At 39.1% G+C, this 17,426-nt stretch overlaps 1 protein-coding gene across 1 annotated transcript; it reads left to right on the top strand.

The window, feature by feature from the left end:
* The first annotated feature begins 10,146 nt into the window (after window positions 1-10,146).
* On the top strand, window positions 10,147-16,276 carry DUXB (double homeobox B). Its single transcript, XM_039881034.1, has 5 exons — window positions 10,147-10,513; window positions 11,202-11,356; window positions 13,007-13,112; window positions 13,487-13,641; window positions 14,610-16,276. The coding sequence occupies exons 1-5, from the start codon at window positions 10,489-10,491 to the stop codon at window positions 15,189-15,191; spliced, it is 1,023 nt and encodes a 340-aa protein (XP_039736968.1). The 5' UTR covers window positions 10,147-10,488; the 3' UTR covers window positions 15,192-16,276.
* The last annotated feature ends 1,150 nt before the right edge of the window (window positions 16,277-17,426 follow it).

Consider the following 17,426-nt stretch of genomic DNA (forward strand, 5'->3'; position numbering starts at 1 on the left):
TGATACCCATGGACAGTTTAGAATTCTGCCTTCCATCAGGGAAGAGCTTCCTAATGTTCCATTAATACATCAAGGTCAACTTTTTCCCAGAGCCTTGCATTGGCTATTTCTTCTGCCAAGAATACCTTTCCCCAGACAAGTGGGTGCTGCCTCCTTCATTTAGGTACCAGCTCTTAGCCTGTCTTCTTAAAGTGCCCTTTCATGACCACCACAGGCTAGTGACCGTGCTTACTGCATCTCTGTTCCTTCACGTAGTTATGGCCTCATAGCACTCATCCTCTCTAAAATTATTTTTTTATTTCCATATTTGTTCTCCATATATCGTCTACATTTCTCTCTGAATTGTAAAAGCTGTTAAAACAGAGTTTATCTGAACCCTTCTGTCTAGCTCATGACGCGCATCCATTAAAAATTCAGGGAACTGAGCAAGAAATGAACAAGTGAATCCAGTGGGAAGAACTAAGACTTCAGACCTTTCTAAACAGAGAGTGAGGCAGGCCTGGGCCACTCAACGCGGGACTCACACACCTGTGGGTGCCTCCTCGGAGCCTTCATGAGACTGTTGTTCCCCACCACACACGAGTTTTCTGAGGAACCCAGCATTGTCTTACAGAACGCTCTACCATCATGCGTAAGTGATGGGCTGGCTCCTTTGAGGTCAACCCCTGACAGTGAGTCCTACAACTTCACATGTATTTGGGTAGTGGGGAGGGTTGGGAATCCCAAGGTTGGGGGAAGAGAGGAAGGAGATGTCGAGGAAAGAGACATGGTAGGGTGATCAGTGAACTCCTGAACCACCGCTGCGCGGCAAAGAGCGTGGGTGCTTTTTTTGTTCAAGGAAAAGCCACTGGACCTCAGGGAACCCAGATCATTTCACTGACTTCGACAGTCCCTAGCGAGGAGACAGGAAAGTGCAAGTACTTATCAGGTCTCCCCTCGGTGTAATTTGTGGGCACACAACTGCACAGAGTGCCATGTCGCCCTCACGCCATGTTTTTGTCCATCTCATTTAACCTCCCTGTGGTTATCCCAGAAGAAAGGGATTGCGTGTAGAGGTGAGGAAACTGAGGTTCACACAAGCTCCAAATCACACTATATTCACAGTTGGTTGACAGCCCAGGCTCTGACGCCAGGCTGTCTGGGGGGACTAGTTTTACCTCTGCACCTTCCTCACTGGATACTTTAGACATGTTATTAACTCATCCCCTCAACTTTGATTCTAGCATAGATGAGGGTTGTTTACAGGCTAAGATGAATTTGTGTAAAACTCTTGGCACATGGTAAATCCTCCATGTAAGCTGCTCTTTTATCATCACAAACTAAGCTAATAGCATGCCTGCCATTCAATCTAGGACCTCTACCCCCAAATCCCATTCATTTTCAACTAAAAAAACCGGTTCCTGTATTTAAATTGTTTTTGCCTTGTAGACTGTGTCACAGTGTTGAGAGTGTGAAGATCTTTCGCGGAAGGAAATGGTAAGCATCATTCACTCAGGAGGAAACAGTGCTTGTGACTAAGAACCGGCTGGGGCCAGGTGTGTGCAAGTTGGAAGCATAGGAGCACACTTTTCAGGGACAGATTTGACCATCAATGGGGACATGAGAGGAGAGGGTTTCAGCAGAAAGCCGTGAAGGCAGGACATGAGCTGCCACTGGAGTGAGAGAAACCAAAGGTGGTGGGGGCATTTCGGCTCATGGTGAGAGATAGAGGAATGCTGAGAAGGTCACTAACACCTGCAATCCAAAGTAGACCCTGAGGAGATTCTTTCTGTACATGTGACAAAAGGTTTTAGAGCTTACTATTCAAATAAATGTGACTGAATACCTCAGGTAATATTAGAATAAAGAAATATACGGGGACTTCCCTAAAATAAAGGATAACTCTGTGATTCCTCCACGACTGCCCTGCTCTGAGCACTCACATTCACTAATTCATGTCACCATCTTGAATCACCAACATTTGAGTTTGAGCCTCTTTTTAAGTTTTCAGTGTGGCGATGTTTCTGCCTCACTCTTGGCTATAAAACTCTGCCTACAGAGTTTTATACAGACCACTCCATGTGGAAAATTGCTAGGATTTAATTCTTTGATAGTGCTTAACACCGTAGATTATTCAGTGTGACACTCCAGATTGTTTCCCTGTTATTCTACTTGGAGGTGGTATGATGGTAGTGTCTTTGTTCTTGTTAACACGTTCACTAAAAGAATCAGAAACACAGCGAGAACTTTGGCTTTCTTCTTGAAATAATTTTTCTTTCTCTTTGCTTTCCTGCTATTTAAGTGATTGCATAATATCTCAAATGGAGAATTAATAGGATTATAATGTTTAGGATAGTGTTTTATAAATGTTCATTATGCAAAATGTCAATTATATTAGCAATCTGTTTCTATATTATCTGATTTCCAAATAGTCCAGAGAGAAATGTTTTTGTCATTTATATTTAATTCAGAAACAGGAACATTTTTTCTCTCTTTGACATAATTTTGGACTTTCTTGCAATTGCTTTTACTACTATTGCTAAGTAATTGTACATTTGCTCAAATTTTGCTCAAATTGAAGCGCAATAGAATTGTAATTTCTAAGATAGTGCTTCATAAATGGATCTCATTTGGAAGAAAATTTGGTGAGGGCCTTGTTTCCTTTTCCTCTATTTCTAGACTGTATAAAGACAGTATTTCAGTGATGGATGTTTATTAAGGTCCCCAAGCTAGTGACAGTATATCATGAATGATCTTACAACTAGAGAGATTCAAAACACAAAATTTGCTTCTGTGTGCCAAGAGCCAAAATGACTAGTTATAAGACTAATATAGTCAACTAAGTTATTTTGGGCTCATAAAGAAAGTGGTCTGTGAAAACTTTTATAGGCCAAGCATTACTTCCTTCTTTATTCATCACATATTTAGTGTGTAAGTAGCTCTGACCGTTTGTCTACCTTTAGCCTTCAGCCTCAGAATCCAGCTCTGCACAACGATTTCCAATATAGAATGGGAGTTCTCCTTCAGAGACAACCCAGTTTCTCAATATTCTTCCTAGGGTACCCAACATATGCTGACCCACCATAACCAAGATTAACATCTCTCAAGACCAGCCTTTCAGGGTGCGTACTTCAGTGATGAGAAGGAAGGTGAAATGAAGTCATTGGGATGCACAAGAAGGAACCTGAACTCAGCTTTAATTCAACCTTGAGATTTCCTCAGGCTAAAACTCCACACACAGAACTCTTCTGTCAGCCCAAGGCAAAGTTTTGAGAACAAAAATATTTTTAGGACCCTGATTCCCTTCTCCTAAATGTCCTTCACCTCTCCCTCCTCATCGCAAGTCTTCTCTTAGGAATGAAAAGGACCTCGGCCAAGCTGTCAGCCCTCCCCCGCTCCCAGCTTGCCGTCTCCATCCTCTGCCATTGATTGGCCGACCCAGTGACAGTTGGAGCTGATGTCCACTGACAGTTTAGAACTTTGCCTTCCACCAGGACAGAGCAAGGGCACGTAGCCCAGTAGGCACAAGACCCATTGAGGACCAGCCTGCCACGAATGGACCTGAGGAACCCCTACCTCTCCTGAGATCATTTACCTCTCACTACTGCAGCACTGCGGGGAGACTTAAGCAAGGTCGTAGGCGTGCGGCTGCCCTTCAATCCTCACAGCATTGTCGCTGCACAGGTCATAGCAAGTCACGGGCAGAGACAACAATCTACACCAGCTAAGCTGCAGCAGGCAACCTTCCCAGTGACCCTGAAGTCCTTGAGAATGGCTGATCTGCATGAAGTGGGATCCAAGAGTAAATGTATCCTGTTGTTCAACTTAATGGAATACAGACTACCTCCCAGTCTTGTGGAGATGAGCATAAAGCATGCAGTAGTGCAAGTCTCTGACCTTGACCATAGGTAAATAAGACTACTATTGATTTCAACACAAAAAGTTCCCAAAGTGTCTCTTATTTGGTGTATTCATTTCTGAAGACAAATTACACTCCTCCCATAGTCAAAGAAGGACTGTGAGGTTTTAGTTGTACCATGACACCTTGCCTGATTATATGACTATAGTTTTTTTTTTTTTATCATGTTGAACTGTAAGTGCTTTGGAGACTGGCAGATATCTCCCCAGTTAGCCCCAATATATGGGGTCTCTACCGGTTGTTGTATTTTCATCCTAGGTGATGCTCTAGAACTGTCTCTGCCTGGAGGCTTCCTGGGACAGCCTGCGCCTAAACAAATTGTCCGCGTAGGCTGAACCTGACCCTCTGTACCCCTGACGTGACCCAGAATGAGACCTGACCTCTGGACATATCACTGAGTATTGATTTACCTGAAGTGTCCCTCAGTATCAAATGTGCTTGAGTGACCTAATGGTGTCCAGGACAAGCCCAACATGGGTCCAGACAAATTACCTCCCAGCTAAGATCCGGGCCCTGTGTTCACCATTCTGGGTACTGTGTCCACCAATCTCTTTTGTATCCTACTTGCAATTATGTCATTCTTTATAACTTTAGTTTTTATTCCTCTTGATGTAGTAGGCATAAGTTTATGAATTTTGAAATGATGTTAAATCCAATTTAAGGATTATTCTTAGAATTGGATTTGGGGGGGAGGCATGTAGCAAAAGAATATACATTCCATAGTAAATTAAAATTATTCAGCATGATATCATGGTTTGTTCTAAAAAACAAACAAAAAAATTTCTGTTAATAATTGAATTAACTAAGGAGCCTCAAAACAAATCTTGAGTTTCAGCAGATAAGAACATTTTGTTTAAATACTTCTGTACTTCCTCAGCGGACTGGGAGATGCATGAATAGTTATGGGAAAAAATTAGAAAAGAGAAGTTTTAGAATTGAGGCCTGGTTATTTGGATAGATGATTTGTTTTATATTCCTTCCAACTGATAAAATATTTAGGACCCTTTGGGTTTTAGAATATGTCATAGTCTAACGAATATAAAGAATGTGCCACACTAGATTATGTCTCAGCAATGGACAATAAAGTGTGTGCTATGATGGATGCAAAGTTAGAGGTAAGAAAATGTGATATTACATAAAAGTTGGTAGTCAAGGAAATCTTAAAGTCTGATATTATTATGAAGGTTCTGGCTACTTAACGTCAAGTTTTCTAGGTTTTAGTCTCAGTAATATTTACCCTCAGGTTCTCTCATTATCTCCCAGGTCATTAGCATCCCTGTCAAGGTGGCTTAATGAATTTATTCATGGGGAAATGTTGCTGGTATATCATGATCATACACATATGAAATAGTTTTGAAAAGGATCCAGGATTGAATAAGAAGAGATATATTTCCTATGTACCCATTTCCACTATATCTCATAAAGTTTATATTCTTGAAAATTTCCCATTTTATTTTGAATTTCTTAATGTGAACATTAGAAATAAAATATGATTGATAGAAAAATCTACTCACATTTCTTCCTGAAGCACCCAGACAGCGGAGACCCCAGATTTTAGAACAGCAGGACTCGGTGATATGTTGATCTTTATCAAGTCTGAGAATCAAGAGTAAAGTAGCATGAAGACTGTGGAAAACCTGAATAATGTTAAAGCATCTAAAATGGAAGGGTAACTTTAAATGATATAATAATTACAATTTTGATGATAGAATAATTAATGAAAAATTAAACATTAATTATAGTTGAGTGTTCTAATGATAAACATTGTAAATTCTAATTTTATTAACATATCATCTATGCTCATTATTGGTATTGGTTTATGAAATAATTATTAATTTTGGATAAAAATATTATTACCAATATTAGTGATCATAAAATATATTTTCATAATTATTTAGGGCAATACTTTCTAAGTTTATCATTAATACTTATATAGAATCATATGCAACATCTCTTTTCCAATAAATAAAGAGATATTCCTTTTACTGATGTCATTTTCTGCTTAACAGAAAATGTGAATACTTGAAAATGAATGGATGCTTTGAATTATGTTCTAATTTCCTTTTATTTTCAACATAATTGGATCATGTTACTCATTCTAGACTTTTGAAATGTATAATATTTGTTAATAACATCATTTGAAAAATTGAAGTTATTCACAAAATTAAATACGCACTTTCAAATATTTTTTCCTGGTCAAAGATACTTTATATAAACAGTTACAGTCAACTACACTGTCTGAATCTAAAATATGTTGTCTGTCAATATAACATGTTGACAAGTGTTAATACGAATAGCATTAAATTTCACAATAGAGTGTGACAGTTTAATTTACACTTTTATTTCAAACAACTTTGCAGTGCTGTTTTTGGAAAGTTTCCTCTGCACGTTCACTTATCCAGGTGGTGGAACATTTCATGGCTCGTTCCATTACACTTTTTATAAGTTATTCTCTTTTTATAACAGTTTCGTTGAGATACAATTTATTTACCATAAAATTTATCATTTCAGTGTGTACACAATCCATTAGTTTTTAGTACAAAGAGTTGTGCAACCATTAACATTAACTAATTTTAGAAAATTTCCATCATCTGTAAGATTTCCGTACCTACCAGCAGTCAATCCCCATTCTCCCTCCTCTCAGTCCCTGGATCCCACTATGGATTGTCTTACAGATTTATTTGTAGATCCTACTATATGTCTCTATAGATTTATTTATTCTGGACATTTCATATGAACAGAATCAAACAATACGTGTCCTTTTGTGTCTGACTTCTTTTGCTCAGCATAATGTTTTCAAAGTTTATCTATGCTACAGCATGTATTTCATTTATTTAGATGTCTGAATATTGCATTGCATAGATAAGCTACATTTACCCATTCATCACGTGGAGGAGCTCTCACACCCTAACCTTCAGTAATTACCAACATTTTTCCTTGACATTCTTCTCCTTAAGGAAAAAGCTTGAGACTAAAAGCTGAGAAATAGGAAGAAAGTATGCCCTCCTGGAGAAGAAAAAAAGTTCTCACATCCCCAAAAAGAATGGGCAAAACTTGTTTTATAAAGGTGCACTGGAAACCCATGAGGAAATTTGTCTCTAAGAGAGTCAGTTCACTGTGCATAGGTGAGAATGACTCAACAGTCAACTTGGCACCCAAAGTTTATCAAAGAAATGTGTGTGCACACACACCCGTTGGATCCAGTGTGCAGTGTCATTTTTTCTGTTAAATGAATAATTTAAATATTTATTTTCAGAATAAGTGCCAAAATAGTTTTATTTTTCCTGAATTGAAGTACTTTTTTCAGAGCTGTGAATATTTTATGAAAAATGCTTTCCAGGAAAGAAATTTCTATTTCATATTAGTTTCACTACCTCTGTGGAACAGTCTCAGATGTGCTATAAGGTGGGAACTGTGGCACGCAGATGTGGGATCACTGCTCAGTCTTTCCTACTCCTTCACCCTCTCTAAGTTGGTATGTGGCAGTAAGGAAGCCTCAGCACCTCCCAGCACTAAGCCCTGTGGGGCTGATATTTAAGCACTTTCTAGAATTGAGATGGCTGATGTTAGAGTGGGAGGGGGTGGCAATAGATGGAAGAGAGTTGGAGAGGAGGAAAGTGACATCTCTTCCTGATGGAGGGAGGGAGAGTAAAGAGGGGTCAGACAGCAGGAGAGCATGGGAAGGAGGTGGTTCTCAGGGGAGTGCCCTGAGGCTCCCTGGCTGCTAGGACACTGGCTCTTCCCTCTGCAGAAGGTCCTGGATGCCACCAGCCCAGGCCTCTCTTCAGGCTCATCTTGGCTCCAGTATATTCAGATAATGCTTTTCTTTCCCTTCTATCTTTAACCAAGGCCCATATTTGAGAGCAGACACCATGATGAACCCAGCAGATGGGCTATAATTCTCCAGCTCACCTCCAGTCCCCACTTCTCGATGAAAAGAAAGTCTAAAGCCACATCGGAGATCCAGTAGCCGGCTTGGTAGCCTTGGTTATATCTTGGTGTTCTTCTGCAGGACATAAACGTTTTTAAAGACTATCAACAGCAGACAAGTCCACTCTGGGATGGTGATGGATCGAGACACAAACAAGATCACTTTGTGATCCGGTCTGAACATACTAAAAAAATGGGAACATTGTCTAAACCACAAAATACCAACCATCCATCCCCTCTCCTGAGAAATCGAATGGCTGTTGCTCTTTTACAATCACATTTCTAGCCTTGCTCAAATTTCCCTCTCTACAGATAAGATTTATTAAAATACCAATCATAGAATTATTCCTGTTTCATGACAGCATGCAATTCGGGGAAAAAAAAATGTCAGTTTCTATGAACTCACCCCAAAATCTCCTGGCATAATGGAAATCCTACAGTCAGGTCCCTCTGCAAGGGCCACAACTGCCAAACTATGGAGGATTGAGGGGATCAGCAAGGAACTCAGAAGCAGGTGGCCCCTCGAAAGGGTCAGAACAAATCTCTTCAGCCTCTGCAACCTGGGGTGGGGCTATGAGAATTCTGGCTTGAAGGTGGCCTCCTCCTCCATATCTCCTCCTGTAGGGGCTGGGCCCTGCAGGTTCTGTGCCACTGTCATTACGAGATCAGTGTTTGGACTCCACGCCCTGTCCACCTAAGGTCTGTTTATTCACAGTACCCACAAAGAAGAGTTGGAGCAGTAGGTGAAGCTGCCCCTGCTAAGAAAGTCCTGGCTATCGCACCATTTCACTGTTCCCACCAGCCCCACCCCAGACTCCTGAGAGGAGTAGTGGTCAGCTTGATGAGGCTCTCCTGTCCTGCACTGTGGGCCAGAAGTACAGCACAGAGGAGCTACGGACAGGCAGGTGGGTCATGGATGGGCGAAGCACCCAGCAGAGCAGCAGCCCAATCTGTCTCCATTTTTTAATAAACAGAATCTGAATAACTAAATCCAGGAAAGTCTGTTTTATTCTTTTGTATCCTTTCTAAAGTACAAATAAAAGTCTTCACCACGATGAAGAAAACACTTGGATAGATTCCCTTCTTTTCTTCCACATTAGGCAACATCCTGAGTATCTCGAGTCCAGGGAGATTCATTTTCTGCACGTCACATGACTACCTGAGCAACCATCTTCTCATGATCTTCAACATGATGGATCTCGTCCCACTGGTACTCCCACTTAGGCTTCATATGCTTGAAACAAAGACAGTCTCTTGGAACGTTTCATTTCAAAAATAGATTTCATGCCTTAATTTCACAAAAAAATTTACTGCAGTGGAAAAAAAGGGAGGGCTATAAAAATTATGAGTTCCTGGGAATGTTCAGATAACTTTAAAAATAAAGACTTAATTCTGATCATGGAACTTAAAGATACAAAAAGCAAATTTGTATATCCATCACTTCAGTCTCAATTATGTCATATATCTGTAAGAGTCTGTTCTTAAAGAACTACCTCCATTACCAACAACTGTATCATTCAGTGTTCAGCCACAGAAACACAATAGTGTTCTGAACTCAAGTCATACAGGAAACTAGTGAAATTATATGTACACGTGTGTGAACACATATATACATACGCACACATAAAAAGGCATTTATTACAAGGAATTTGTTTATACACTTGTGGGGCCTGGATAGGCAAAAATGAGATTCCTAGGACAGGTCCTTTGAAGGACAGATTGAAACTCTGGCAGGAGAGAAAGCTGCTGTGACAGGTGTGATTTCTTTCCTACTGGGAATGCTGTATCTTTACTCTCAAGTCTCCAATCATTGCATCAGCCCCACCTAGATTACTGAGGTTAATCTCTTTACTTAAATCCAACTGATTCTATAACTCAATCCATCCACAAAATATCTTCACGGCAACACCTAGATTATTTTTTTTAATAACTGGAGTATAGACTAGCCAAGATGACACTTAAACCCCACTATCAATGATGGAAAGAAATATGTTTCAGTAAGAGCTGAGGACACAGGAAAAATACAACGTAAGGATATCCATATATTATAAATGTCATCGAGCCTAAAAAATGAAGAGTTTTAAACATTATAGAGAACAAAATGTATATATGTAAACTAGAGAGCACAGGTTCTAAGTCATATTTGGAATGATATATTAAGGGTATGGTTCTGGGCAAAGAGATATGCTAACGGCCAACTTCTACTTCTGTAATCTGCTTGCTTGTTTGATGATTAACTAGGGTGTGGTTAATCTGTTTGCTTGTTTGATGATTAACTAGGGTGTGACTAGGCTTTATAAGCTGCCTCTTTTGGGAGCTTGAGGCTGATCTCCTCAAACTCTGCATGGTAGAGTTATCAGTCGCCGGCCCGGCCGGCTAATAAAGGCTCATAATTCATCTCAATTGGCTCCGTGGGTCTTAGAATTGATCACGCCACAACATTATAATAGATATAAAACTGCCTCGTGGGATCTGTACTTCTTCTTAATCTGATTACTTCAAATTTCTAATTGTGTTAAATATTTAATGAAAAGATTACATAGAAGGGTATTTAGTAAACAGGTGGGTCACCCTGGGCATTGATAAGCCTTGTTTCCTCCTGGAGAGCTGCTCAGTTGCCCACCTGTCATCTCTATGGAATCCAGGTATCTTGTCCCAAGATGGGTTTGAACAGCACGACAAGTGGTAAGTTCCCATCTGCTTTTTGCTCTCTTCTTTGATGTCACATGCTTTGTTTATTTTCCAGCGTTTATAAATGTTAAATTCACAGTCACAATTAGGGGGATAGATTTGTTAGAGCCAGGGGTGTTTTACAGGGATATGCTGTGTCGAAGGGATAATGGATGCTTTAAAGTTGGAGACTTGGAATTTCAAATTTAAGATGACAGCGATGAGTCCCACACATGGGTTGTTGAAAGTTTTAAAGTTGGGACTTTGAATGGAAAAATATATACATGGAATATCTAATATTTTATATTTAATTTTACTAAAATGTATTTTTATCACAAAGTACCAGTTTTGTGCATTTTATTTATCCTATTGTTTCCATGTTTTGTTATTTATTTCCATTCACGTTCCTAGCTCCTACAGTTTGCTATTTTCTTTCATGTAATTTCGTGGATTTTCTGTATCTTAATCTCTTTACTTAAATCCTTTAACTCAGATCACAGACTGTCATTTTTTTCTATTTGATATATATCTAAACTATATGTCTCCAATTTAGCATGACTTTAACCTCATCCTTAAAGTAAAAATACCGAATAATCATTGGACCTACAGCTTTTCAACCTGAAATAAACATGAGACGTATGCTAACAGTTTTTAATTCATAAACGTATCCTTCATACTCCTCTCCCCACATTCTCTTTATCAGGCATACCACAAAAAGAAACCTGGAAAGTCAGAACTGTTTACAATCAGAGTCAAAAAGATATCCTCCAAAAATGGTTTGAACATAACCCTTACCCGGATACAGCTACGAGGAGACAGCTGGCCAAGGAGATTGGCATTCCAGAGTATAACATTCAGGTAAGCATGAGGTTTCTATTTCATTATGTCAGAGTCAAGGTAATGAGAAAAGCTGCACTTTTAGGCAATTCTCTTGTCAGGTATGTTGACCAGAAGGTTTTTCCTGGTATATAACATTAAAAACAAAAGGGACAAGAAATGTTTATATCTTCCACCAGCGGTGGAAATCTTGGTTACGTATATTTACTGATGGGAGGAGAATATACAGGCTCAGGCTCCCTCGATAGGAAATAATTAAATCAATTTTAGCAAATATAGGAAATTAGATCACTATGATAATGACATGGTATCATTAAGTTTTGGAATATATACTGCAGAATAATAATTAATATGTAATTGAGGACACTGGAATAAGAACTCATGTAAATTCCCAATTTTCAGGCTGTTTTTTAAAATTAATATCTGAAATATGATTCATACATGGGAGTGCATGAAGTAAAATATTAAATTGTATTATTTTGAATGGAACTACTGATGCAAAACTGAAACTAAGTTGGATTTCTTCAGTTAGCAAGGAGATAGCTGTAAACAATACAATTATACCAGATGAAACAGTAAATAAAGACCAATAAAAATGTGCTTTCAGAGGACAATGAGTTCAAATTTTTTTATTAAATATATAGACTCCAATAAACGATTGGCTATAATGTCCTCAGTCTGATGGGATGCTGGGAAGAAGAAATTTTTCTTTACTCTTCATGCATTTGTTCTGAGTGGGAGACAGTTTACTTAAATCTCATCCTATGGGACCATCTGGTGATTAGCTGTGTGAGAGAGATCGGGCTCATTTCAACTGATGTGGAGGATGAACTGATGGCAAGTCCAGAAAACAATGCAAGATGAGGTTGGCTCTCCCACAGTGTTCACTAATTTATTCATTAGTTTCCAGTTTCCACCCGTGCTTAAGACTTCTAGTCTGAAAGTATTTTTCATTAATTAATTTAGAGAACACATATAACCTTTAGGACAATGCCCTGGGGTATAAGAGCGGTTCCTTGGATATTGGTTGTCAGTAACACTCTAGATCTTATCATAAATTATCAAATTATCAAAATAAAACATTCGGTTAGAAAGTACATTGCAATTCAGACTCCAGTAATGAGGAAATGAACAGTTCACTTGGTTATGTTAGTGACAAGTTTCACAGCAAGGTATATGGGGTCTCTAGGGTTCTCCTTATCTCTTGCTGACTATGAGATAAAATAAGAGGAAATGTGGACAAGTGTTAGTCCGTCTTAGGCTAACTGGGACTAATTCTACTCCCCAGTTAAAGAAATTATTTTCCAAGATCACATCCTTATGTATTATGTATTATGAAATGGTATCTCTTATGAAGAGATGATGGGGGCCAAAAAAGGAAATTTAAACGTTGAAGACTTTCTATTACTGATTGAGAGCACTAACAGTATCTCTTAAATCAGAAAAATTTACTTGGAATACCATGATGATGACCATAAAAGAAATGCTAATTTGAGCTGAGAACATAAAATTATGAATTGTATGCCGTTTCATTATTCCTAGGATAATACATTGCCTTTTTCTTATCGATATTATCCCAATGGTGGTTAAATCAGTTTTATTTAATTGCATTGATACTAGGAATGACATAGACTGGGTTACCTGAGTTTCTCATCTTTTTCTCCCACTTAGATTTGGTTTAAAAACCAGAGAACAAAACGGAGACTATTGGGATCTGGATGGTCCTTAGGAAAAGACCAAACTCAGGGACAGGAACAGCACCAGCCTTGGATTCAAGGTAAGAACCCACAGGTCCAAATGCGTTTCTTTGGTGTTGTCCCACTGAGAATAGAAACAATTCTGCATATTGCGTCCAAATTCTCCACAAAAAATAAATCCTTAGGAGCCAATTACAGCCTGTTCTAGGCACCCTAGTGTCAAAAATATAAGCATGGTCCCACAGTTGGCTGGGACAGGCAAATTCTTAGCAAGCAAAGCCCTGGACCTTTTGGCCCTGCTGCTCTAAGTATGGCGGCATCCTCTTCTCTGTCACCTCAGGGAAATTTAGAGGAAGTGTGGTGTTATCTCAAGTTTGAGCTTTCAGTTGAATGTGAAAACTGCTTTTCATTTTTAATGTCTTCAAAACTGTCTTTTGTTCCTGTTATCCTTTAGAAACCTTACCAAAAGAAGCCAGACAAGACCAGACATCCATCACAAGATCTGAATCAAACATTCCAGTTCAAGCTTTTGACAGGAACCAATTCCCTGATATTGCAACCAGGAGAATACTGGCTAAACAAACAGGCATTCAGGAATCAAGAATTCAGGTAAGTTCTGTCTGGCACCAAGTATCTTCTGTGATATTGCCCCCTGAACGGATGCTGGAAAAGGACTGACCTATCTTGGATTATCACAGTCATTAAGGGACAAATCGGATGGTATAAAGACCTAGCACTGCAAATCAGATTCCTATAAAAGGAAGAATTTTCAAACCAAATTGTCAGTGGTGTATCCATTTAGAATCACTGGTAGCAAAAATGTGGAAAAATGTGAAAGTTAATATCGATTTTGAGAACACTCATCAGATTTTCTACACCTAGGCAACATGTTATCACATTAGATCAAATCATTCTTCCTTGCAAGGGACTGCCCTGTGCCTAGTAGGATATTTTTTAGCATTCTTGGCCTCTACCAACTAGATACCCTGCCCACTTACCCTCCTCCCATTTGTGACACCCCAAAAAATCTATAGACATAGTCAAATGTCCTCCATTTGGGGAACAAAATCGCTCCCATTGAGTACCTTCTACCTAAGTTATGGGGATAGTACTTTAGTATATGTTAAAATGTTCATGACTAGGAAGCATGTTCATAGGTTTATCAACACAGAAACCCTCAAAAACTTGTGTTTAATAACCCTTGTCATATTTACACACATTCAGATACATATGTTCCTATGCACACATTGGCGAAGAGGAGAAAAACGTCGACCTGGTCAAGAGAACTTGTTTGCTGATCCATTGTTGTAGAGGGGGAGTTCTAGAACATATTGCCTTTTTAGCCAGTTTCAATTAATCTAGTTTATTGCTGTATTATGACCTCAATTTGTCTGTGTATATACACACACATATGCACACACATACTGAATACATATTTGTTTCATAGATATATTTACATGTATTTAAAACTATGCTAATATTAGCGCCTGTATTATTACCCCTTTGCTTTACACAGTGAGAAACAGAGCCAGAATTGCTTATTTTATCATGTTCATGTCTCCTTTTTCTTTGCATAGATGAGGTTTCAAAACCAAAGATCTCTGCATCCAGGTCAGAGCAGGAAGCCTGTGATTTCCTTGGTAGATGGCCCAAATGAGACACCAAATCTGACAGTTCAGCAAAACCAAATTGACCTGTCCACTGTCTCAGGCTGGTCTCATCATTTTCCTTCCTCTAATTCTTTCAGTAAGAACCAAACAGTTCTACCTGCTCTTCTCCCATCCCATGTGTCCTTTGTCCCTTGTGTGAGCCAAGGAACAAGTGTCATGCTGGTGCAGCCCATGCAAGCTGTGCAAGAAGAGAACTCTCCCTCTTCTCTGGCACTTACAAATTACCTGCCAATACCACTGACTCCAGGAGGGGACCTCTCCAATATTCACGCTTCTTTCTGGCCCCAAAACCAAGAAAAATGCCAGAATCACAAAGAACAGATGGGCACAGCATTGCAGTGGAAGGACTATTCTCAGCCTCATCTGGAGCACAGAAAACACCAATTGCAGGATCTGGGTCAGGTGGACTTATCTTACATTATGCAATGGTGGGATGAGTGCTGCCAGGCTCTGCTTGCAGAATGGGATCCTCAAGAAGGGACATCCTGAGCCAGACTTATGGCCACAGTCAGCTGGAGAACCATCTTATCCCCTTGGTCAACTGCACCAGTATAGACAAACCTCAAGCCTCTAGGTCTACTCTTGCAGTCCACAGATTTTCAGGAAAAGGTACAACCTCTTCTGAGTCTTATCCTGATCCATAGGAAAAGAACATTCCAGGACCCCAGCTGTGCCTCAGAGAGGAAGATTTTCAGGCTCTGCTCCACATGATGCAAAGGACAATGAACAACGAAGTTATCCTGTTTAGATTAATGCAGGGAGGAGAAACCACTTGGAAATCCAAATAAAGGTTTTACTCCGTGCTGTGGGCAGTGGTTTATCTTCTGTACTCACTTTACTGAATAAAGGATTGCCTCCAAGCTCCATACTGCCTCTGGAAGCACCATGGGCACTAGGCAGTGGACACATCGGCTGAATCCTTATGAACAAAAGCATTTTACGGACAAATATGACCTCTTTCAAGTAATCATCATGTCCTCCAGCATCTAGAAAATCTACAAATTGTAACCGAACCAAGGTAAGAACAGGTCTACAAGGGACACTTCAGCACTTCTTTCCCTGGGGCAAGATGGGAAGACAAACTTGAAATTAGTTTGTTGTGTAGAAAATAAAAGGATGCTATATTTCCTGATAATGTAAATTCATCAAGAGAGCTTTCTCTCAAAGTTCTGAGAGTTTGAATTGAGAACTAAAAACTAAAAGGAATGATTAGATGAATTAGAATAAAGCCATAATACTAAGCATTTTCACTTATAAACTTTTTTCCTTTGACTATTTAAAACACAAAAAATATAAGGAAAATAAAATGGCAACACCACACAGTCACTGAATATAATCTAATCATGTTACTATTTCCACTCTTACGTTTTTGATAGGTATTTACCTGTATGTACAAACACATACATATCCATAAAATTCTTCATTGTTATAAATTATATGTCAGTCTAAAGCCTAGGATTACCATTCTCATTCTTTTCCCTTCTTTTGAAATGGTAGCTTCTAAAAATAGGTTTTGGTGTCCGAAGATGTATGTGGGTTTACTTTGGTACAATAAAAAGTATCTTTGAAAAATATTACTTTGTTAATTTTATCAATTTGCATTGGTCTTGTTTTCTTTCCACGTGAAGGTGTTAGAATGAGGTCAGTACACATGTATTTCTATGCCTTTTTTACACTAATACAGTTGTAAGGCAGACATCCTTACTGATGTCTGAGTGCACTATGTGCAAAATTTCTCTAGGTGTTTCTATACTAAAAGACAAGTGCCAGAATATTCCAACATCAATATTTATGGTCAAATGACACTCAGCTGAAGTTATTTTTCCTAATATTAGCTGTACTTTCATTATCATCTAGGGAATTAAAACTCATGCATATGTGTAACACAGAGACACATTAGTGGCACAAATCTATAAAAAATAAGGATTTGATATAATTGAGTGTTGATGCTATGCACAGACTGAGAGGCTTAAACAACAGTTTCTCACACTTCTGGAGGCTGGAATTCCAAGCTGTGTCTGCAGGTTTGATTTCTTTGATTTCTGAGGCCTCTCTCTCTGCTATGCTGATAGCCGTCTTCTCCCTGGGTCCTTACTTGGTCTTTCATTTGTATGCACACCCTTGGTGTGCCTCTTGGTATACCCCAATATCCTCTTCTGGAATTTCGTTTTCTTGGATTCAGGTGCACTGGCTCTGGCTTAGGTTTTGGTTTATGAGGCTACCAAAGGCATTAGAGTCACCCACCTAATAGCCTCCTTGTTTAATTACTTTAACACCTCTAAGAACTTTTCAGGAAATTTCTACTGCCCACTTTAAAAATGTTAGAAAGTAAATTGATTTGCTTAATTCTACATCATGGACAACAGCTATTGATTAAATACATAACCCATCATACAGAAGAGTCATCACCAAGCTTCTCTCAAGAGCCCAAATGAGCTCTTCAAACCTTTGAACACAAATTTACTACCTCACGTCTGAGGTAGCCCAAAGTAGCAGGTGATGAGCTCAGCAAATAACCTAATATATTCCCCAGAAAGATCCCTGAGCTGATAAACTATAAAAACTGAAAGCTGCAGGTAGAAAATTGAAAGAACTGGGGAAGCCTTCCTTGTTAACAGACACAACTATACTGGAAGCTGCAGAACCTGAGAGAAAATGACCAGGAAGACGTGTAGTGAGTTTCACGGATAGAAGCATAAATGGAATTTGCTATAAGAAAATATG

Source organism: Pteropus medius, unplaced genomic scaffold, assembly GCF_902729225.1.
Source record: "Pteropus medius unplaced genomic scaffold, Ma_sr-lr_union100, whole genome shotgun sequence".
Lineage (NCBI taxonomy): Eukaryota > Metazoa > Chordata > Mammalia > Chiroptera > Pteropodidae > Pteropus > Pteropus medius.

Excerpts from the sequence above, each read along its gene's own strand:
- DUXB (XM_039881034.1), top strand. The coding sequence starts at position 10,489 with ATGGGTTTGAACAGCACGACAAGTG. Across the intron at positions 11,357-13,006 it reads TTCCAGAGTATAACATTCAG|ATTTGGTTTAAAAACCAGAG; the intron begins GTAAGCATGAGG and ends TCTCCCACTTAG. Across the intron at positions 13,642-14,609 it reads TTCAGGAATCAAGAATTCAG|ATGAGGTTTCAAAACCAAAG; the intron begins GTAAGTTCTGTC and ends TTCTTTGCATAG.